The following is a 25,374-nucleotide window of genomic DNA, read 5'->3' on the forward strand; positions in this document are numbered from 1 at the left end:
GAAGCTTAATATCGAAGTTAATATTCAAATCTATCGTACAAAACTTAATATATGGAGGCTTATAAAATAAAGGTACGTAATTTTTAGATGTCAAAAACAAAGTTCTTAAAAGATTGTCAACACTTTATCGTAATAAATTCGATTATTTCAGAAGCATTGAAATCTTTCAAAAATTTATAGACCTCGATCCACACGTATATTTTTCTCGCCAAAAAAGGAGAATATTTTCATTCTGAATATCCATTGCATTGACGTTTCTTTGGTGGATGTGGAATAATGAAAAGCTCGTGTTGTGAAGGACAAAAAAAAGTCTCCCAACTTATTTCACAATTTCCGTTCTTTTTCTATGGCGCGTCCGGTACTTTCACCAGCTTCGTTTTGAAGAATCGTTACGGATAGTCGGCAGAGGTTGGGTGTCTTTTCTTCTTTTTCGGATTCCCACTTAATTTCTCGGAGTGTTTCCGGTTCTAGATGTTCCCAGTGACTCAGCGCGACGCGGCATTGGGGCAAAACGCGGGGAAAAAAAACATTGTTTCTTGTTACTAGAGCGTTACGAGACCAAATCGAAAGGTTTACGACAATCGTGCTGGAGCTCGTCGCTCCGCAGAACCTTCGTCAGAATTCGCTGTCTTCTTAGCACGCCGGTCGCGTATTCGTGTCTTTCTATCGAGCGTGAATTCTTACGTGGTATCACCTACTTTCCGAGACCTTCGCTGCTAGGCTTACGTCGATTACATTGTGACCGTAAACAACTTGTTTCCGTCCCCTGTTTTACCCCTTTTACGCAAAACCTCGATTCGATTTCACGGCACGCGCCAATTCGTGAACGTTTTCGCTTATTGTAACCTATTCTTTAAACAATTTAAGAGCTTCGTGAACCTCAATCGTCTTACCTTCGACCTATTTTGGACCTTCTCTTTTTATTTTAACATTTACAGTAAATTATATGATATACTAAATATCCAAGATATTCAAACTATGGAAATCAGTTCAAATATGTAGAGTAACGATGGGTTTTAAGCTTGACATATTTGGCAGCTCCGCAGACGTGCAGTAAATTACATATTTGAGGAGGAACAAATACACGAGGCGACCTGCCAGAAATGTAATACCTAATTCGAGATAAAAATGAGTGGTTACACAAGGTGATACGAGACCGAACACACTTTTTTCTACGCGTTCTCCTTTCGAAATAATCAAAATCAAAAATAATAAATATATAATTTACTCCCAAATAAAATTTTGTATGTATGCTAGTATGAATTATTTTAAGCCTAAAAATTTTATTTATCCATCTATTTTATTGCCCGTGTCGGTAAACAATTTATATTCGCAAGAGTTGCCGCTTTCTCACGGGTCAAGGTATTTCAAAGGCCGGTAGAAACAAGATTTTCAAAACGTTTCTGGCCGCTTGACGAGCAAACAATGAGCTTATTGATAGACGCTCTTACTTATATTGCCATAACTACGTCCCATATTCAGAGGCAATCTCCTGGAAGAGAAAGGTGCGGCATGGGAATGGTAACTCGCATATCATGCACTCACGATTCCCTTTCTATTATTTATTCATTGCTGGCAGCCCCGGCGGTATCGATCTCCTCAAACCATTCATCCTAATTAAATAGAGTTCCTCGAAACAAAAGGTATTTACGATTCAAAACGCCTTTATATGCATCGTTATACCGATTAATAAAATTTATTTTACCGATAAATCAACCGTGCCTCGCCTTTAATTAATTCTCGGCTCGGAATTGGGGAACGAGTTCTTAATATGCAAAATATATGTTCCAAGTTAATACGCGAACGATCCCACTTAAAATTCACGAGTGCGTTTTCATAGACTTTTAAATGGACTCGTTTTCTCCGTAACGGATGTCTGTAATCCCAATTATACGCGTTTCCAGTTTTAAAAAAGGACCAGCTTGCAAATACACTCGGGCTCGAAAAGTTTCATTAGTCATATCAACTTCCTTTACTGGCTCGATTATTTCCCTATAATCGTTTATGGCATCCCGAGATACCGGCGATAAACGCTAGTAATACGGTTTATCGACTGAATGGTTACATTCAAGTGCCAGCCACACCCTTTATACTTAACTGTTATCGCAACGGGGTCGAAACGTATGACGAAAAAGAGAGGCGATCTTCGAAGGAAACCTTCGATAAGTTCTATCGGTTGCAGAGACATGGGCAGGAGTAGATATCGATATTTTTTCCGTTATCACGAAAGAAAGTCTATATATAGAAATATCGTAGCGGTAGATCGTTTCATCGATCGGACCTATTTTCGTGAAGGGTGCAGCCCCGCTTCGATAGAAAAAGGAGTATCCGGGTCAACAACACGTCGGAGACTCCCGGTAATCTTACGACGATCGGCGATTCATTGATTATAAAGTGCACGCGCCAACGAAGACGAGAGTCCGGGCGAATAATGTTTAACGAGAGAAAATACTACGTGAACGTTTTAACATTTTAATCACAAATATCGTATTACAAAGCTTAACGAATGCGTACGAAAAGGAAAGCAACGATCCAAACTTTCAATTTTGTCGAGGCGATTCCATTAAAAAGCAATTTGAAGGTGTAACGTGCAATTTTTACGGTAAAGGTTAAGTTTAATAACAGCGTCTTAACTGTACCTCTCATTTTTATCCGTGAAGAGTATAATAATTAAGTTTTGTTGTACAGATAGTTGACAAGTGAATTTAGGAGGCAAAGTTAAATGACTTTCACTTTATATTCGACACAACGAGCCTCTGATGGAGGAGTAACACTGTTGCAATTAGGTCTTGACACTCGGAGCTGTTGGTGTCGGGAAAACAAGCGTCCATTCAATGCAGATAAATGCGATGTATTGAGGCGCGCTAAGAAGAATTCATCATGTACTGCTGTGCATAGAATTTGTGGCAAGGTATTGTCCACAGTGTGTACAAAGCGAGATCTGAGAGTTATTTTCGACTCAGCGTTCAACTTCAAAGAACATCGCAAATGTATTGCACAAAAGGCTTTCAGAACTCAAAGCTTTGTCGCTCGCATTCTACGTATGTTTTTCGAGTACATGTTTGCGTGTACGTCTTTCTTTAAGAATGAAAAACGACAAAACATTTGGAAGATAAAAATAAACTGGTGTACCTTTGCTTTTTACGCAAACTCAAATATTTACTTGCAACATGAGGGTATTGTACGAAAATTACATATAAACAGTGATGTATTTATTTTTTAACCAAAACACGATAGTCGCGTTTTCTACATACCAACAGGAAAACATAAACGTTTCAAAAGTTATAACATTCTGTATACTCTTGTTGATGTCTTTACAACCAGGAAAATTATTAATGGAGAATTCGAAGTCTAATCGTCCATTAGTGAATCAACGTAATCACTAACTGAAATCATTACACGTGAATGGGAGGTTTATTGCATCAGTTGAATGGAACTAATCGTTTCAGGAATATTGCGCAAGCAAGCAGATAATAAATTCTTCATTTAATCGAACTATAGATATTACGGTACCATTATACCGTCGGTTATCTCGCGGTCTTAATACGCGATTGAGTTTCAGGAAACATTTTACAATGTATAAAACAGCTATAAACACGATTCTCATTGTCATGGACGATAACAGCGGTGAATCAGTATCGATCTTACTAAAAAAATTGTATTAACGTGATTGTTAGCTGGCAATAATTAATCGCGTATTTTAGATAACACGGTAGATAAATCATCGATCGAATTGTAAATGAACCGTAATTATCGAAGAACCTGTTTCGCGTACAACGATGCAGGTGGCGTAAAAATAATCATTTTTTAACGATGACAAGGTTAATTATCATCAGAATGAACCTCCATTATCGCTCCGTTTCCAATATGCTTCAGAATCGACGAAGAAACCTGCTGAAACGTCGAACAGCTTCGATCTTTGTCTCGAGTTTGTTTCGTTCGAGCAGAGTCTGAAAAACTTGCCGATCGGTGTGAAAAGATTCATCTACAGAGCAACGTTAGAGACTTTAGAGACCCTCTTTCGTCAACCTGGTTTTTTTCAACGAGGGAACCCGAGATTCCAGCGTTTGTCGGGTCAAAAACATGGCATCCGACCGTTTAACTGTTTCACTTGACCCAAAAACACCGTCTCGGAGCGTAAAGTGCGACGGTTTCGTCACGCGTTTCTTCTTTATCGTGTGAATCGTATTGTACACGCGATTATTATCGCGAGCAGTATTATACTCTTTGCTCGAAACCGCGTCATGCTTCAATATGAGCTTATGCAAACAATTACTCGTCGGAGCTGTCTTCGCGCGTGGCTCCCAGTTTGCACACGAATCTTCGAAATTATTTTGCTATTTTTCTTTCCAAAACAGTACTTCCATAGATCATTATTTACCATAAAGAATAATAATTTCTTACTAATTACATCCCTGGCCTTTTATAAATTTTCTCGACTCCATTTCTATAGTGTCTACACTTTGGTTGGTATTTAAAAATATGAGTTTGTGCGTAGAAACATTTCTCTATATAGTAAGTTTAATGTTGACAATTTGTATCAGTTCGAAGTACTAAATTATCTTATTACAGAGAATTATCGTAGTTTCCTTTACTCAGAGTTGCAGGAAGGACGGATAACAGCAACAATGTTTAATATTTTAACGTCGAATATATCATGTTACGATCAACAAGTTGTGCAAGGCTTGGGAAAATACAATATTTTACGAGTCTCAGAAGCTCGTAGATCCGCTTGAAACAGGAACATATTAAATCGTAGACGGGGGGAAATAATTATAGTGCGCCGGAGTTAATATTTCAATCGCGTTCCGCGGTTCGTTCGTTCGCAACGTTCGTCTTCGGAGGCAATGAAAAGTCGAAATATGCGCGTGCTACGCGCTCGACGCTTTATCTTCCGCAAACATTGCACGGTTGATAATACCAGGTACGCGAAATTCCACGCAATCGATCCGATGGATCGCGTATCCATTTTCCACGGTTGTTTTCGCAGCGGTTATTACGCGCGCGAGCGCAAGGCCGCGAAACATTTATGACGCCTGCACGCAACGCGCCGTGGAAAGTCGCCGCGGATTGATTGCACCTGAACTTGCCACTCAACCTGTGAGAAAAACAAAAAAAATTTCACAATACACCGGAAAACGCACGATAAATGATGCGAAATTCGAAAAGTAAAATATACGCGACTGGTTAAATAAAAATAAAGTTTACAAGATAGAATATTCGCAGTCAATGAATAAAGATTCAACCGTTTGATATGAATTTTACGAATCGGTCTTATCGGTTATCTTATCGGTTATTTATTATCCGAAAAAAATTGTGCCACACTGCTTTTCTCATCTAATCTTATAATCGATGACGCAGGTCTGCAATCTCTGGTTCCGAAAGTAGTCATCGTTTGAGCGTCGCAGTGTTTGCCAACATTTTGTTTTACGAGTTCCAGGATAAAAATTTATTCGCGATCATGTGGTCGAAGTACGTTTCGAACGAAAGAAGGCGTCGCGTAGGAAATACGAATACAAAATTCGACACTTAATCGTGAGTAATTCAACGTTATTCACCTTCCTGAAGTTTGCATAGTTTGCGTGTGCATAGTTTATGGTTTGCACGAGTGATTTACACGCAAATAAGAGGCTCGTATATCTCGTAGTGTACAAAAGTGTTCCCGGGGAAATCCCGTACGAATCGATTGGGTGAATGTTAACTACCTTGACACCGAATAACAGTTCGATACATTCAATATTATTATATAAGATACGAACTATCGTGATAACAAACGATTGTACGTTTATTCGTATAAAATCGAGGAAATTTAGTATCGTGATACTTGAATATCCCTGAATTGGAGCAAGCATGAAGTCATAGAATTCTTTACAGCCGCGTGCCACGCTTAGTAATGGCGTCATATCGTCTGTAACAGATGAATGAAACTTCATTTTATAGTTTTGATTTATTTTTCCATACAGCTTTTTCGTACAATTAATCTCTCTTTTGTTATATCGCGGTTACCAATACAGCCTACACTAAGAACGAAACGAGACTACGTACTGCATTCTTATCTTTGAGAAAATCGTGATAAATGCACTTCCGGGGAACAATCAGGAACTTTGTTCTGCTCGAAACAAAGCTGGAATACAGTCTTGTAACCAGAATATCTAAATTGGCAAGCATTTATTGTCAGACACTGTTCAGATTTCATCTTGCGCAGGTAAATCTTTACGTAATTTATAGTAGTCACTATCACGACACTTCAAATTTTGCCTGTTGTAAAATCTAAAAGTCTAAATATACTACTATGACTATGACTAAATATATTATAACAAATTTATACAGTAAAACGATTGAAAATACTGTTAAATAAGTATTAAATGTTTCCCTCATTTTGCGTTCGAATATTCATCGACGGATATTCGCGTTCGAAAAGTTGCATCGTCTTCTTCGTCGTTAGTTCGCGGAACGTATCTTCGACCGACGAATTGTCCGAACATATTATCCGACAATGGCGAGTTACGCAATCGGCTGACTAATTATCGGTCATTACGCGGTGCCAGTGGCGCGTTCCTGGTTGCGTCAGTAGCCCATTTGCACGGCGGCTGCCAGAGTCAAATAAAAGAGAAATTTCAATGAAGGAACGAGGGAAGACGGGGTTCGAGGTCGAGACGGAGAATAGCAATTTACGGGACGAGCCGGGGGTCCCCCAGAAAACGAATTATGCAAACGTCGACGAAGGCGTGAAAATAAATAATACCGGGATCGCGGTTGTTTGCGATATTGCAAATTTGTTTCGCGCGGTATCTACCGAATACGAGACTCGCTCGAAGATACGAACGTCATTAACGGACATTATGCAACTAATGCGCGGCGAGTGCAAAGGCCAACCGTAATTCTGTGAAATTATGTATTCGGATTGTATATTTTCTGGTCGGTTCTAGATACCTCTACGAACTTTGTATCGAAGCGTCTCCTGCTTTAATTTCATATTTGCATACCTGATTGTAATGCAAATTTTCGACGACGGATGTGTCGTATCCAAGCACGGCATTAAAAAGCACGAAGTAGACTTTTATTCGCATTGTTGCGATAAAATTGTTTGTTGATCGAAAGCTGATATTGTTTGATACGTGTTGTTATAATTTATCGCCGAGATAAGAAATTCCTGGGAACTTTTATTTTAAACGTTATCAGATCGATGGTAAGACGCTCTTTTAAACCGCTGACGTTAAAAATTTAATAACCCTCTGAAACTGTGTGCGACAGTTTCGTTCTAAGTCGAGTACTCTTGACACCATAATTTGAATACCGATGCCTATAATCAACGCGTAGGATCGTTGCTAATTAATCACTTCGGCGAACGTGTAATTAGGAAGGAAATTCCCGCTAAATCGATCGCTCGGAGGCATTGACGCCCGGCGGTCTTCTCGCGTGTAATAAATTATCCGATCGTACAGAATTATTGAATTCTTCGCCTCGTATCCGCAATGCTAACAGCCTTCTATCGTTACTTCTATAACAATATCTGGTAATGCAGTCTTTAACTCGGTGATATTCTAAAAATACTTTCAGCCCCCTATAATGCCGTGTGACTTTGAAATAACATATCCATATACCTATATTGTGCACCATTGTGGCTTCGAAACAATAGTATTGCTACCAACTATTCTAATTATAACTCTTGTTAGTCATAATTTATATCCCACTATCACGGTTTATTAATATCTCGTTATCTCAGTATTGCATAAATGCACTCGATCAAAAACCCAATGAAATTGATCATTGCAAGATGCATTTTATGGAATTTATGCATCTTGCTTTCTATCGACGCGTTCAGCTACTTATTTGATTTAAGTATTAATTAATTTAAATAACATTTCTTTTCAACTTGAACTATAAATCGATTTTCCTTGCAATTTATCCTGCTTAGACACGGTACAAAGTCGTGGAACGTGACATATCGAGGATTGCGTAACGTCTGCGTCTGCGATGTCTCGTCGATCTCCTATTTTATTTTTCCTTCGTCAATAATACCCCACCGTTTGCCATTGCAATGGCCTCGACGATCGAATTGCTGTATGTTTGTAATGATCCGGACGCCGGAAGTCGAGCCGGTGATCTTGATAGCGCCATCCTCGAGAGCTACGCGTGCAATCTACGTGCACGTTTCACGTATCTGTTGCGATCCTGACGAGTTGCAACGAACAACGAGGCACAGTTGAATCTAGCATAGTTTCGTTTTAGTAGCAACACGAATTTCTTTTATTTCGATCGACTTATGCTTACAAAAGATCGAGAAGTGAAATGAAATTAGTAATTCGATGAGACTTTCTGCAATTTGAAGTTAATTGTACGCGTTGCAAAACCGAAAAGAAACGAGAGTGGTCGTTTAAACTGGCACTGTTAAAAAAATGCAAGCGATAGTTCATTATAATCAACGAATTTCTATTTAGAAACCTAATATTTAACTTTCCACGCGCCAAACAAGAGAGAACATTATTTCCCAGCTGAGTTGTTCCGAACACAACATTTGTTATGTTTTTATGTATTCGTCTCAGTAAATAGGTTTAAGGTTTCTGCTCTGCTTTCTATTGTTATGACCTAATCCATACTTTCTCATTCAAGCAAACATTTTTTATGCAAACAATATATTGCAATAAATAATAGTAAAATCCTGAAAACCTGGAGGGATGAAGCGAATGTAAATAATAAGTCTACCAAAAGAGACTCTGTTTCAATCCTTATGCAGAGAAAATGAGGTCTGTACTACTTGGTAACAACAACGAGCGGTTATCATACGTTTTCGTTCGTGCTCGAACTGACAATGAACGACATTATAATGCAGATTGCAGTTCTCTGTATAGCAACCTTGCTCGGCCTTGAACTACCGGCGATATTCCGTGTCGCGTTCTCCCGAGGAGAATTATGTAATGTTTGCTTTATCAACCCTCAGCTGTTTCCAAGATACGTTTAATCACAACCACGTGCACGACGATTCTTAAACTATTTTTTATTTTGAAACAATCTTAATTTTACTCTGGAAAAAGAAAATATACAAAATAGTTGCTAAAGAATTAATACGGCTACGTCGTGGGTGGTTGACAAAAATTAATTAAGTGTAAGAAAACCAATGTTGAAATGTTAAAAGAGAGACAATAAAAACGTTTTCGTATCAAACGAGGTTGGCCAGTAATTCATTTTAGACTCGTTGTCAACTATCGCGGTAGAATTTTGGTCAATAAACGCGACACCACAGTACGTATTACGAGTTTTCGAGATTCAATTTACGTTGTACGGATTCCAGCATATTAATACATTTGGAACAAAACGGTTCACGCGAGAAACAAAGCGTTTTCAAAGCACTGTAAGTTTTTAAAATTCTTCGAGAATCTTTGCACGAGACTCAGATGTTTCGAATACCCGTGCGAGTTCGCGAGTTCGATATTTCATTTCCACTCGTGACGGTCACGTGGATCGCTTACGGCCATGCAAATCCTTCTGAAACGAGCCTCCGTGTCCGGTTAGCGTGCGTCGAGGCTGCTATATCGTTTGCTTCGCGCTCGTAGCACCTATGCTCTTCGTTTAATTGCTACTTCCTCGGTTCGCGATCGTATCTGAACGCGTCACTTCGTTGCCCTCGACAATGTTACGCTTCTTTTCCATTTTCATCGATGCACCGCGTATCGCGCGAAGAAACGTTACCCGATGCTTTCACTAAATGGCAACCGCGATGAATTACTGTTTCGCGCGCGCCGTTTCGATGATTCCCGCGGAATTTATGGCGCGAGCGATGAGGTAAATTGCCGAGACGTAATCTCGGCTTAACTCCAGAGATAATACGACGTAGATAAACGCGAGCGATCGTACCTGTTGACAAGGCTCTCGATCTTCCCTTTCCCTTTTAGTTGCAGCGAAATACGTTGCAACATTCGTTCGAAGACAGCATCCGCCACGGTTGCGCAAATCCACATTGTGGCGAGTCGCGTGACCAATCGCTGGATTACGCGACTTCGAAGACAAATCGACGATGTCGTTGACTTCGAACGCTTTCGGTGCTCGTAATTAGTAAACGGTTGTTGGGAAATTTTGTAAACGCGCGTAACCAGGCGTGAATCCACCTCGAGACTAATCAACTTCCGGTTCCCACATAGAAGGGGTCTTCGAGGGCGATCCATAACAGGAGAACTATAGACACTCCGTTGGTAAGAAAAATTCTAGCGAAAGCGTGCGATACGTGGACAAAATTTTTTCGCGAGGACTCGTCTCGTCCTTCCTTCCTGATCGTAAGGCTTTCGTTGGCTTCTTCAAAACACAACCACAATAGTATTACACGTACACTCTGGAATACCGTTTCGTTACGTGACTGCTTGTGTAGTGAATGGTGACCACGTGCTGCTAGTAAATTACACTCGTCGATAAATCATGCAGATAAGGAGAGGTGTCAGCCGGGAATAGTAAAAAGTACGTGTTTCGATCTTTTTCTGATTTATATTTTGGGATTAAATTCTTGCGTACTTTGATGTACGAAGCAACGTGAAATTAAAAACAGTTTCTTTCTTATTGTTCACTCACCATAGGTGTTCTTAGACCTTTCTAAAAATGAAGGATCATTATTACGATTTAAAAAATAATTAATGTTTTCTTTTTAATTCGAATTTTCACTCCTATTTAAAATTTGGAGAAATTCGAGCACAAATTATTGTTCGAAGGAAGTCAGTGATTTCGTGATTGATATATTTGGAGAAGCAAGAATTGAAACTTTGAAGCAATAAAAATCACAAAACCGACAAAATCTGCGTTTCCCTCGTTTCGATTCCCTTCGAATGGACGCTTCCACATGTCAAATCAACCAAAGTGCTTGGTCACTGATGAAGATGACATCATTGGAACAGATAGTACGGTGAAGTTGTAAAACTGAATCATAAAGCGTTCATTTATCTTATCCTTCGATTCTACGCGCCCATAAAATGGAAATGTTCGAATGTCATTGTGGCGACGGAGTTCTCTAATTACTATTCCACGCAACGTATGATGAGTTTTTGATCTGCATAGCGCGCGATTCGAATAATCAACGAAGTTCGAGCGAGTTTAAATTGATTATTGGTATACAATATTCGATTCACAACAATTTGAACAAAAAAGAGTTACTGGGACGTTGTTTACATGATTTCACACAAAATACCAAGGGAAATTAGTTATAAAAAACGACGTAAGGCAAGCGTTCTCGACGTAGAAATCGTAACTTACCTTGTTACTTACATATTTAATGGCGTAGCTAGGGCTGCAGTGCTCATTATGCGAACATCGAACATTAAAATTGGACAAATTACGGCAAAATGCTGTGGGAATGAATATCTTTGTCGTATCACAAAACGTGGCACGGAAGGTAAGATTGCTAAAAAAAAAAGAAAGAAGTATTATCAGTAAAAAATTTGACAATCGTTTGAGATGTTGTAAAAATTGAGTAATTTTATAATACAAGCATCGTAGACTTGCATTTCGAGTACTTTCTATAAACATATGCAACTGCGCATTACCGGTGTACAGAGATGGCTATAACTTGGAAAGAAGGTCAAATAGGGTACATATTTATAAGAACTTTTTCCATCGTTTATGTGTCCTTAATCCGCCGTTGAAGTGAGTCCCATATGTTACGATACATGTTGTGTATTATGAAGAACATTTACAAGGGGACCTTACAACTGTTCCTACGGCGATTTCGATGATATTTGAAGGGAACGAATGTAGAGGTTAAACAACGATACTCTGTAGAATATTTTATTCTACGAGTCATTTTATATAAACATTTAAAATTTGTATTAAAGAAGTCTGTAATCTGAGATATTTTGCAAGAAAGCGTGCTGAACGTGAATATCTCTATAGAGGAAGCTCTCGAATCATGATCCAGATATTTCACGTTTTCCACGTTGGAAAATTAAATTTCATAGTCTTATACAACAGATAGTAAATCTCTGTGTAACAATACTAACACTAGTTTAACTTCTCCCACTACTTAGCACGGTGAAAGGTAGTAGTGAGCCCCAACGTCATACGTCAAAAGGTTTATGACATGGCAATCGCTATTCAGAAAAAGGTACTAACCGATAAACGTGCACGAGTCGATAGAAACGTAGAAATTCCCGACACTAAAGCGATTTTTATCGCTTTGATCCCTTGCTTGTTTATGGTAGGAATATTAACAGATATTTGTCCTAAATGTGTCATAAACCCCGGGCTTACAAAAGACTTTCTTGAAGACCTTAGCAAGCATTAAGTTTAACGTTTGAGTCATAACTTGTATGACGAGGGTGACTCGTGACAAAGGGTCAGAGGTGAACTTTTGAAACTTTAAATTTAAAAAGGGAACACAAAGAAGATTTTCTTTTATACGTGACAAGGGAAAACTCTTTTAAATGCGAACTACGTAATTTGTGAATCATTTCTGAGATACAGATATTTCATTAAATTATTCTAAACGGAGGATTCAAATATCCATTGATGAATATACTTATTTAATTATATTACAAAGCTTTCATAGTTTCACACCTTCTGAGGAGAATATTAACATGCACTCCACAATCTCTATAATATTTTGGGGTGAACGAAATAGTATAAACATCAATGGGGGAAAAATTACCAAGTTTGTCATCCGTTATCGCGACTTAAATAACAATGTAAGGGGGCTAAAGAAAAGAAATCTGAATTTGTGAGTTTCAAAGTTACGGAAAAACATGTTACGCCAAAGTTTTCACAAAATTTCGACTGACTTGACAGTGACCGCGTCAAAGGGGAGTATTTAGCCAGAGAAACGGATGTTACCAAAGTCGCGGCGTGTTCTCCAGGAGCACGTTGGTACTCTCCTCGTGTCCGGCTGGAGGAGTACCGTGCTGTTCCAGAGCAGTGATTCCGGTCAGCCGGAATAGCGGTACACGCTCGGCCGTGCATCTTCGTTCTCCAATTATTACGCTGCTTTCCGCGGCGCGCTCCGTACTCTTACGCCTTGTCGCGAAAGCGGAAGAAACCGCGCTGGACGCCGTCCGATAAAATCATTTCAGTTTTTACTCCCCTCTTCCACCTCGTTAAGCCTCTTCCTCTTTCTTCGGCGTGTAATTCAATGGAAGTCGGATTTCTTTTCTTGTCGCGGCAGCCGGAGCTGGGAAAAAGATGAAAGGCGGACTGAAATGGTTCGAGGAATCTGTTTTTCTCAATTTGCATCGTTATTCCTGGACGCGAAATTAAAATCTTTTTAACTCGATCGATGATTACAGCAAATGCGTGGAAATAATAAAATACTTTTCAATTTCACGGGCACGTTTTGGCTGAGAAATCGTTGTCACGTTGGAAAATTGAATCAGCTTTGACTGAAAATTGAGTTTGAATCAGCTTGATCGACGATTATTTGAAGAGAAATATTAGAAAACACGATACGCAAATACCAATTTGTTGATGGAGGCTTCGTTAAAAAGTTATTAACAATTAAATTCAAAAATTTCAAATAGTTCTGGAAAAATTATTTTCTGTTGCGAGGGTCAATTAGAATAATTTTTGGTCATTAGACACACACCCGAATTCCTATGCACTTTCGAGAAAAAAATTGGAGTAGGTGCCTAAATTTTTCGGCGAAAAAAAAAAATTCCAAATCGTTCTAAAAAAATTATTTTCGGTTGCGAGGGTCAATTATAATAATTTTTTATGAATAGACCTACCCCCGAAATCCTATCCACTTTCTAGAAAAAAATTCATTACGAGCGGAACTTTAAACGTTAATAACTTTTTAACGAAATCTCCATCAACAAATTAGTATTCTTGATTTTTATCTTATTTTGGCCTCTAGAATCTTCCATTAAAATTTTCCCCAGGGGTGGCCGAACACCCTGTATATGGTAGACGCTCTCAGGAAATTTTTAATCGTAAATTTGAAAAGTATCCAAGAGTTAAGGGGTTCGAATAAATTATTTTGTATAAATTTAGCGAGCGTGGATACGCGTAAATCGTACGGTAGATTTGGCGTTAATTCCGGCGTGGTTTCGGGTGTTTTGGACGAACGTTCCCTGGGCGGATCGGTCGCGTTTATGAATGCGAATCCGGAGAAGCGTGCGACGCGCGATGCAGCGGCGCTGCAGCTGCGCTGGATAGTTGGTTAAAGGCATGTGCGCCGAGTAACGGCTAATTGGCCACCTTTCCTCTCCGAGAGAGGAGGCCCGTCTCTCTTTCTCGTGGCCCGACTCGTGCCAGTTTTGTTCGTTCTGTCGTGCGGTTTGTACCGGGCCGTGAGCTAGAGCGCCGAGGAAAACCATGGAGCCTTCTCAGCGTCGAGCGTCGAAACGAGGACGCTTCCTTTGACCGTGCCGATACATCTTTTTTTTTCGCTGGTCGCCTTCGTCTATGCCCGATTTTCTGCTGTTTTCTCGGGTGGTTGTGTTCTCGTACAAACGGCGGTTCCGTTTCGCGTTACGCGTCGGATGCCATCGACGTTCGCGCGTTTCTCGATCTCGTCGCGAGTGCCGTGAGAAGATCCGTGTTTGTTTGCTCCGGTTTCTTGCATAGGTTCTCGACATTTCAGAAGGTTCGTAAAACGAATTCAGGATACTAGTTCTTGCGGACGGAGATACCGGTTCAATTGCCGCGCTATTGTTCGACGCGGGTGGAACGGACGAAGAGCCTCGATGTTAATCGTTGCTCGCTTTTTTTCGAGGTCGAAAATATTTAAATATACGGTGGATCGTTATATGTTTTCATACGTTAAGCATTTAAGTTTTATTTTCGTCGATATCTGGGTATTTAGTAGATATCGTTATTTGTGCTCCAAATATACGAAAGGCAGTAAAATCGAAACTGTGAATAGTATTTGAATTTGAAGGTTTTTGTTCCGTAATGTACGATGAAAATTAAAATTAACGTATAGAACAGAGACGAGTAAAATTATATAGTATAATAATAGAAGAGTGAAATAAATAATAAAAGACGATATAGAGGATACAAGCACTTAGTTTTCAATTTCTTTTAAATACTTTTTCGAGTTAGACTTTCACGAAGCGAGAGAAATATGTTTATTTTCGTCTATAAATTGCAAAATCTTGACGAACAACGAAGAAATCCTTTTGAAAGATTCTAAATTATTCTGAATTAAGATTGTAAATTTGAGTTTCTTCCAAAGAATGAGTTACGGTTTGAAATTATTAGACGTTCGAGTGAATAATAAACTATTAAATTTCATTGATTATCGACAGATTTTCTCGTACGCGATTGCAACTGCCACCGTGATGACCGATTCAGTGAAACAAAAGGAGTAGCCAAGTATTGCATTTAATATGGAAGATAGCGTAGATAAATGGAATCCTTATAAAGAAAATGCCTTGAGTAGATTGATAGCGAAACAAAATGCCTCGAAAGCCTTATGTTCGTGTCAGAATTATCTTTGCATATCTCTAAGCGACAATAATAACTGGAGGTTTGCGACTTCGCGATAAATCGTTTGGTTCGTCAGTTGCGATTTCGTGTGTCTTTTAGCAATGAAAGCAATAAAAGTCTTTCAGTTGCATATAAGATTACTAAATGGGTATAATTCTTTGTTTTCTATCGAGTAAACACGGTAGAATTAATTTGATTGCTTCTGAAATTATTCTGTCGATCGTTTCACATTAATTCTATCGTGTTTACTCGATGAAATCGAATAATTTATGATACCCTTTTTAGACTTGTCTAGCACGAGAGCGTACGAGGAAGCGAAAAAACTCTGGTTGCATTGCTAGGCACGGGTATGTGTAAATAAAAGGGAAACAACGGCGTTGATAATAATGTGAGAATGAAACTCGCCTGGGCGTCTATTATACAATACGAATCGTAAAAGTTGGTAGCAAGAAGTTGGTGAATAATAGAACGAGGTCGCTAAATGAAAAGAACGATTACAAAATAGATACGTTAATGCGGATGATAAGAACTCGTATAAAATAAATAAAAACCAAACGATCGGAACGTGTAGAGCGATGTTTGAGAAACGCTGAGTTATTACCAACGTTTTTCTGCACACTGAAATGCGGGTCGAATCGCACAATTCCGTTTTACGTAACTAAATCGTTATTTTCGCTTATGTTTGTTTCCCCGAGAGATTGCCGCCGGCGTTATCGACAAGTTTGCTCGGTTTCCACGATTTCAAAGTTGTAAACGCGCGTACGCTTTATTAAACTTATTACTATCGATCCAGAGAAATGAGAAAATTCATTTAGATTAATTCAAACGTTTAAATTCTGCGGCGTTCTTATCTTCGTTATCAGAGTACATTTCAACGTTATTACCCTAACTTCTCCTATAAATATCAATTAATTCGAAGCGATTTCTTGTTCAAACATTCGACGTACTTCGGGTCGAAGCACCATCCAATTAATTGGCAGAAACGATCCGAGCTAATTAAAACTAATTTCGTCTTCGCTGTTCGAACGTAATCGAATCTTTAAAGGGTCTCGAGCGGTTTCATTATGTTAGTAATTGGTGAAATAATCGAGCGACTTCAGAACGTTTCAACTGTTTGAATATACGATAATTTGCTATTGAATTTTTTCAAAATCGTCCTTTCCTCGACCTCTTTTTCCACTCGTCAAAAATCTTACATAAAAAGCGAAAGCTGTCTACGATGCATGCTTTCCTTCGCCATAAGCGTGACATCGAACGATTTACGATCGACGAATTTTACTTTTCCCGATTACGCGTGCATCGAGGCCGAACGTTGGTCAACCCCTTTCCAATCGACGACTCGCAATTTCACCGATTCGAACGGCGGACTGTCGCGATCGTCGTAAAGTCGTTCGCGATATTCCTCTCTCGAGTTTTCGTTTCCTCGTAATCGTTTCTCACGAGAAGCACGATAACTTCACAGAAGCAAACAATAAAAAGAAAACTCTCATAATTTTACAAGGAACTAGAATCTGGACACGCGATCTTTCAATTTGATATTTATTTCAGTTAACGTTGAATTCAACAAATAAAAATATCTATTAGTATATTTGCAATCCACAGTTTAAAATTTCTATGAAATATTGACTGTACGAGAAAATTTCTGACACTTGTTTAAATAGAAAATGTCTATATTTTTGGTAATTATTTTTCACCCAACGATTCATATATCTGGAGCTGTGAAAAATGTTTTGTTTAAAGATAACTGTCATTTGTCACGATATGACAAATGTATTTTAGCTTGAAGTTTGTATTAATGTCGTAGTTTGAGCAAACATTGAGAGTAGTTATAGAGGAGAATTATGCCATTCGACGTGTTAACGATTGTTCGACGCAGATTGGCGGATATGAACTTTAAAAGTAACTAGGTTCACGCACGGGAAGCTTAAATCGAGTGTATAATTTCGGACGGACGGCGGTTTCGCGCTTAAACGACTGTTCAGTCGAGAGAGGGAACTTCGTGCGAATTGGCCACATTGTGCCACTGGTATATAAGCGCGCGATACGCGAATAACTTAAACAGCCTGGAAACGTATACCGACCTTCAGTCACGAAACGAGTATGTACCTCGGCGTTTCGTTGGATAATAAATTGTTTTACTGGCCGGATCGTGTGTACGATCATTGTAGAGAATCCACCCGAATAATTGGATCCAGGGGAGAAAGTAAAAAGTTAACGTTACCAACGATCGATGCAAGCTGCACGTTGCAACCTTATATCGAAGATCCAAAGAGTAGCGAAAATAATAAATTAAACGACTCAAAGTTCAATAGAACGCGTTTTAATCGACAACTTTGATTTAAAAAATCAAACTGTGGTTCTGGAAACTAGACTTCATTTTAAAAAATATCAGAAATCGTATAAATGTGAGGATCATAAGTCAAGCTGAATTGGAAAAATTAATTAAAATTCTACAAACAGAAGAAAATATTAAAAATACATACTAAAGACAGATAAAATTATATTTAATCGCGCAGAATGTTTAATTGCGGCTAAAGGCATGTAAAATATCGATAAAACGATTAGAATATTTGCGAAATACCGAATCGTTTTGTCGAGAAACGCGTCTGCGATCCAGCCGTCTACGGATTCGCTTCCTTTAAGCTCAACAATTCGAAAAGTTAACCGAACTGTCTCTGACAGGATGAAGAATTCGCAGACAGGCTGGGTACTTAAATTTATTACGGTAGCCGTCTAACAAATGGAAGGTGTTGAGTTTCAGATCCAGTCCAATAGACTGGAATGTCATGCTCATTGTTTTTTCCCCCCGTACCTTTCAGAAGTAGAATACATCATTGCGCCTGTGTGTTACATATTTGCGATTTAACGTTTTGATACGTCCACGTGACTGAGTATGGTCATATTTTAATGCTCGGTTTAGGAAAAACAAAACCCATAAACCGCTTGGTCAACGCAATTTGTCAGAACAGTCGTTTGACAAACAGAAGACGGTTAGGTTCGAGTTATAGTCCAATGACCTCGAAGTCATGCTTTTCCTCCGATTCTAAGTATTTTCTTTAAACGAAAACTCGAGTACCATCTACGACAGGTTCGAAAATTTTTGCCTTGGTTCATCTTTTGGGTTTACGCTTATGTTACGAGCGAACAGTGCTAACAATCGATGGCAATTTCGAGCGATTCATCGTCTTGATTATGTTCGATCTACGATAATAAGTCGTGACAGCGTTAGGTTGTTCACTCCTCGCTATGAATACTGACCTCGTACTCCAGGAGATGTTATTACCATGTCGTAATTAGACGTGTCCACCTAACGTTCCGTGTAGAGACACGAACATGCGAAAATATATTTTCCCGTTACACTGGACGTTCCTGTGATGGTTCTTGGTGCAGTGCGTGGCTTTTATAATATTCGAAAACTTAAAGAATTCTAGATGCTTCAGTCTACGACGTTCGTAAGTCATTTAAAATCAGTTAGTTAAGGATTAACGAGACTTGAACCCTGGAAAATCTTTGGTTCATCGAATTGTATTCTCGATATCGAAATGGCTACCGCCTACAGGCGCCTCTTCGTTGACACTGTCATTATTACTTACGTCAGGGAGATAAGAATCGAGATGTGTTATTTGATACAGTGTATCCAACGCGTGGTACACTCTGACAGAGTATCGCGTATTCTTATGTTCTGCATTCTGGTGTGAGCTCTGCGAGAAGTCATCCGAATAAATAGACGCTAATCAACACTTTTTGAGCACGTTTTGTAAGATGATTCACTGCAAACACTACCATTAGTATTGTATATTTTAGATTCCTGTTTTATCTCTGTAGCAGCTTTAATAAATATACGGTTGTAAGAAGCTTTTAACACGTTTTACATTACGTATCAATTTTTGTTTCGCTCTTTTATTTGACAACTTTGTGCATCGAATGAAAGCAGAGAAACAAAATGCACGAAAATACAACACCAAAATATAAAATATAAAATATAAAACGATTTTAATAATTTTGATCCCGACTAATTTTAAGTGTGCAATGTTTGGGAGTTCGTTTTCGTAATATAAACGATCTGTTTCAGGTCTCCGCGAGTCGGAGGGCCCCTCTCGCAGTCGTTAGCGATGATTCCGCCAACGATGCACGGCCACGAATTCAATCAACCCCTGTCGAGGGTGGTTATGGTCCGTAAAACGGATCAAAGGACTTTCAGCAAGGGCAGAAGGGGTGGCGAACCTCTCCTGGAAACGGTTACCAGAGAAACGGTGGAGCTTTTCAACGGCGGGCGCGCTGAAAGGAAATACACGTCCGAAACTAGAGACATCGTTACGCCAAAGTCGAATAGGTACCGTATCGCTTACTTTTAATCACTCCGCCGAATGGGAAAAGTAAGAGAAACCAGACTTCCTGGAACGCAAATGACGTGGTATGTTCGACGACGAGTACATGTTTACGCGTACGTCGGGTACACCGAGTAATTCCAATCAGCAATTCCGTTCCGTGTCTCTTTGCGACCGTTCAGCGCGTTCCGGTTAATGGCTGACGATTTTTTTACCAAGTGCCGCAGAAGAACATATCACTCGTTTCTTGGTAAGAAATTTAGATAAAGAAATAGTCGACGAACATTCGTTGTGGATTCCTCTGCAGTTGAACAGTTAGATCACGTAGTTTATTGCTCGAAGTAATTGGAAGATCGCACGATTAAAGTATTCGATCGGCGAGGCATCCGGTGATTTGAAATCTGTACACGGTGATTTTCGTAACGCGATCGTTTCCAGAGTTTTTTACTATGTTAGTCGTAAAATAAAAGTCGAATTAAGTTTCGAACTTATTTCTTTAGATTCGTGCCTTCCAAACTGGAGGATTTATATATAATAAATTATATTCAATTCCCTTCTTTATGCATTTCAAAACGTTTGGAAACCTCTGCTCGAAGTAAATCTTATGTTTTTGTTTTGTAAGGTGACGGTTAATTTTATCGTAGGTTCAACAACCCATCAGTATCTTTCGAAACATCAGTTTTCACGATCAGCGTTATTTTCGATAAGAATTTTTCAAGTACCTTTAAGATTACTTACGTGCTCGTGAGATTATGTCATACAGACAAGTCATTGAACTTACCTTAAAAGCGATTATCATTCTATAGAGCAAAAACGAATTGTTTTATAATATCTTCGCTGTTTTTAGATAATTGTACTGATCGCTTTAGAATAATCATCCTTTATAATCCAGCGACACGATTGCCTAATTACTTCGAACAATTTCGTTACTTTCATGTAAAAATTACTGAAAACATGCACGAGTCATAATCGAGTTTGTCTTTACAGTCGTGGAGAATTCATAAACGTTTAGTGTTGACGTAGATCGTACTGTTTTCGGTTTTCGATCGTATTTTGTACGTAGAGATTTCGTTTTCTTATACATATAAATATGCATACATTACGAGTGTATATATCAGTGCAAGATGTCCCGAGAGAAACTCTTAAAATAATGCTAAAATAATAATAAGTAATATTCGTTTAGGACTTTTGTCGACTTCGATTTTTCCGTGAAGTTATCGCGGGAGTTTCATTAATATTGTGTACGCAAGTTTGATGAAAATGCATTTTCCGTTGACTTTTCTGGTAAACTTACCTATTTATTGAAACATCGCGTGTTTATTATTTCTAGAATAATGGACATTTTTTGGTTATCTCATTTTTTATACGACGTTTAATGCCACGCCAAATGCAATTAGACGATTATTATTTTTCAAAAATAAAATTAACGCGTTCATTGTATGTCAAGTACAAGATTTTAAGGTTGAAAACAAGTTTTTAAGATCGACTGTGATCGACGGCCAAGCCCTGATTCTACCGACCTTTTACTTTTATACTCGATTTATACTGTCCACGGTTACGTAACAGAATAATTTCACGAGTCATATGTTTTTATGGCTTTATTTGCATGCAAGTCTTTGGCTAATATTTCTTTTATTTCCTTTTTTACCGCATCATTAAAATGTTATTACATTAGAATCAGGATGCAATATTTACCTCCCAATCTCGTTGTCTTTTCTAAATTATATTTTCACGAATTCGTGTCCTCGTTTCAATAAAAATAAAATTTACTACACAAAGGATTGTAGAGATTGCCTCTAAATGGAACTCGCAGTCAATCGTCGGAACTTTCGGAAAATTTCACTATTGGTCAGGATTTTCACAAATTTTCATATATATTTGAGAAACTGCCTCAAAGTGGAACTTCATCCCCTAATTTAGTTTATTAAAAAAGTATTTACTCTAGCTGTGACTATTTTAATTTGACATCTAAAAAATTGAAAATGTTGGTGCATTTTTCTTCATATTTCTGTTTCTATTGAAAAATGCATCCGAGAACTTTGGCTCGCGCGAACGGAATTTCGTTGGAACACGCCCACGGCGCTAATTGATTCGCGTATCGTCGCGTTTCCTTTTCCGAATGGCGTGAATTTCTCTCGGGGCGTCTTGGACACGACTAAATCTAAGTAAAAGTCAGATATCGTTTTTGTGTACATCGTAAATCGTTACCCTTGTAGTATGCCCTCGCTCAGCGTTAATGGAACGAAAAAGAAGGTGGTCGGCTTTGTCGACCAGCTGTCGCCCGAAAGGTATATTCACCTAAGGTGGAGACTTGTAGCCAAGCCAAATGCCGATTCTAATGAAGCCGAACAGCGTGCGAACGTTCGATCATTCGGGGGTAAAAAAAGCACCTCCCCATTTGTACGTCATCGCGCTTTTCGGGGCTTCGTTAGGGTCGGTGAATGGCCTTTAGTTTTAATAGTAATGACGTAGGCGACGAGCGCGAAGCCGAGAGAAAGTTCATTTATCCTTCACGATTTCAAAGAATAAAGAGTTATCGCCACACGCTCCTTTGACGCGGAACACAGAGTATAGAATAAATTGCGAATTAGGAGGACACAGAGACGCTATTTTATGCGCGAGACAATCTTCTAACGCGACTCCAAAATTGTCCAAATTGCAGAGATAAACAATTTCTTCAAAGATATCCTCGATAGAAATGCAAATGTTCGTATATATTCGAGAAACTAAAACAGATATTGCTACGAAAAATCTCAAGTATTTAAAAAGGATTTGTTAAAATTGGAAATTGTTTGAAGAGTCGTGTAGAAGTTGCAAAAATGTATATTTCTATTTAATGTTGAAACATAATATCACGAATCGTTTTCGAGAATATTTGTTTGTCATTTTTACGACAGAAGAAGTTATTTGAATTTTATAGTACAACTTGATAACTTTGAATTAAAAATTTGTAATTTTGATCCGCTTTAGTGTGCTATGCTTTCGAAAAGTTTAAATTAGAACGAAGAGTTGATAGCAACGCGGGCAAAGTTTAAATGCGTATCACGACGAAACGAAATGCATCACAATGCAATACAATGCGAATGAAATAGAAGCAAATTACTCTTGATTGACGTCTAGACCGTTAGAAATGGGCTAATTGTGTTTCAAATTGCAGAGATCAGTTTATATAAATTCGAGTTAGCTTCTTAATATTTTTTTTTAAACTAGTTTTTCTAGAGAAGAAAAATTCTCATACATTCCAGGTGAAACCACGATTTATTAATCAAAAAGTCGAACAATTCATCGTGTTTCTGTCATTTCCATTGATCCACGTTATTAATACTCATATTTCGTATCGCTGAAAATTTAAAAAAAAAATGGTAAAAAACGATTCGAATGCATATTCAATGAGGAATTGTTCGAACTAACTTAAGAGAGTATCTTACAAAGGCAACATTCACAAACAAGTTTTAAACGTTTGTACGAAACGACAGACGAAAAGTTGCTCAATTTGCTTGAAAGGGTATTAAAACTAACGTTTCTGGCCGCAAAAATCGAGCCGTCTGACTTTCCAAATTTACGTTCGCGCGGGGAACAATGCCCTCGGTACGTTCACCGTTAAATCTTGCGCTCGAACGTTCAGACGAGGGTTAATAAATTCCCGTCCGCGCGAAGCAGCGAGACGCGAGAAAGGACGGAGCAACCTTTCTTCTGGTCGACCGTGGCCGTGGTCGAGGAGGCTCGTAGGAAGAAGGAAGTAAAAGCTCGCAACGATCGCGTTCGACGCGCGCTCGATCGCCTAATGGTCGATTCCCACCAGGACTTAGACAAATTCCATTCCCCTACGACGTGCAGAAATTTTAAATTCGGTGGTAAGCTTGATTTTTCTGCAACTTCGACCCCCTGAGTACCAATTTAAACAATTCGTCCATGGATCACAATTTACGAACGAATTAAAAATCCAACGTCGATTTTCATCAGGACCTAGGCAAATTTTATTTCCAAATAACAAATAAAAATATTAGATTCGGTGGTAAATTTGGATTTTCAGTTTAAAAATTGGAAAATAGTTTAGGAATTAAACTAAAATTTCTGCTCGTCGTTCGAAAATCGAATTTGATGGACGTTGAACGACGCTCCAGTGACGCGTCAAATTGTCGTCTATATAAAAACATTGAAAAACAAATAAAATATACCACGTTTACCCATTGAATAAAAATAGAAACGGGTAATTGACGATCGACAAATAAAAATAAATAAAAATTCAGTTTTATTGGTAGTCATTACAACAAACTTTAACACGTCTCTGTACATAGTATTTTCTGTTGAACGCGAACGTCGTTCGAGAATTGCGTTTTTTGAGCCCTGGTGACGAATAAAGTTTAATTTTTCGAGCCATCGCGTGTTGCTCGAGCCCCTCGCTGTCCAGCGATTTCTCTCGGCTTCTTCGCCGTTACTTCACCGCCTGAATGCTGACAGTGTAAATAAGCTGAGCTGTTGCGTGACAAAAGGAACACCGGCAGCCACGTTGAAAATGTCGAGCTTCGCTCGAACAGTATTCTCAATGGAAAGTCACCCGCTTCGCGCCGCTTTCGGTTGATTTCGATCAAACCTAGCCGCCTCTCCATCCGATGGCTTGTTAGCTGCGTACGAGCACTCAGGATTGGAATATCGTGGCTGGACGATAACTATCCCCCGAGCACTTTTCCTTTTACTTTCGTTAAGTTCAATAACTTTCTAACGAATCCGAAGTTGTCGCAATATTATCTCTCCATCGCTATCTCGAACAGCTTGTCCCTTGTTATGCAATTGTATCTCATTCACTCTCCTTGTTTTTCACTCTTGTTCTCGGTGCATACGTTGGCGAACGAGTTAAGGAGATAGCAGCGATCAAATTTCACCCACCTGACTCAATCGTGATAGGATAACTTCTTAGCGTATTCATCTATTTCCGATTCATAGTCCACAAACTTTTCGAGTTCAACCAAAGAAACATCCTCGGTTGTACTATTACTGGGAAATCGTTTAAAAGAGTTGCACCCTTAGAATGGTGCACACTTTTACGAAGTGTCTGAATTTTTAGCAATTAGAGTTTAGGTTTACACTTATTCAATCAAAGCAGATACATTAACCATCGATTTGTGGAGCACGATACAGACGGCTTCGGATATCGTGAGACTCAATTCTGGCAACCTTGGAACTCGATACTGATAATTGTAGGTTGCTAGAATCCGATACAGTGGAACTCCATTTATATGAACCCGACAGGGGACAAGCAGTTCACATAGTTGTGTAGTACTTCAAATTCATCGTGTGGGTACTTTAGATCTGGACCTCAGAAATCCCAACCGAGTCTCATAGTCGTCTGTTCAAGGTTCCACGAGTTCTGATTCAAACACACGAGTCTGATGGTGGTTCCAATCCATTCAGACCGGGTTTAAGGTCGTTCCTACCAGGCCCCACGCTGTCAGAAGCGGTCTGTATCGAGTTTCATGAGTTCCAGAGCTGTCCGTGTCGGGTTTCATGAGTCGAAGATTTGTATGTATCGGGTTCCATAAGTTCGAGAGATGTTCCGCTTGAGAACCACGTGTACGGTGGTTATTTCCACCAGCAGTGATAGGAGTAATACCGAATGAATAACATCACTCGCAGCTGTAGCGAGAAG

At 39.0% G+C, this 25,374-nt stretch overlaps 1 protein-coding gene across 6 annotated transcripts in view; it reads left to right on the forward strand.

The window, feature by feature from the left end:
• LOC143340524 (uncharacterized) overlaps positions 1-25,374 on the forward strand; it is a 78,580-nt gene that overhangs the window by 38,071 nt on the left and 15,135 nt on the right. For 3 of the 6 annotated variants that reach the window (XM_076762636.1, XM_076762601.1, XM_076762618.1), the window contains 2 exons: positions 19,472-19,732; positions 21,944-22,015. In XM_076762636.1, the coding sequence (XP_076618751.1) occupies positions 19,512-19,732; positions 21,944-22,015 (293 nt within the window). In that variant the 5' untranslated portion in view covers positions 19,472-19,511. Of the gene's footprint in view, positions 1-5,408; positions 5,536-14,187; positions 14,555-19,471; positions 19,733-21,943; positions 22,016-25,374 lie in introns of those variants that run through there. The other 3 variants (XM_076762646.1, XM_076762627.1, XM_076762610.1) reach the window with 3 other exon arrangements.

Source organism: Colletes latitarsis, chromosome 1, assembly GCF_051014445.1.
Source record: "Colletes latitarsis isolate SP2378_abdomen chromosome 1, iyColLati1, whole genome shotgun sequence".
NCBI classification, from domain to species: Eukaryota; Metazoa; Arthropoda; class Insecta; order Hymenoptera; family Colletidae; genus Colletes; species Colletes latitarsis.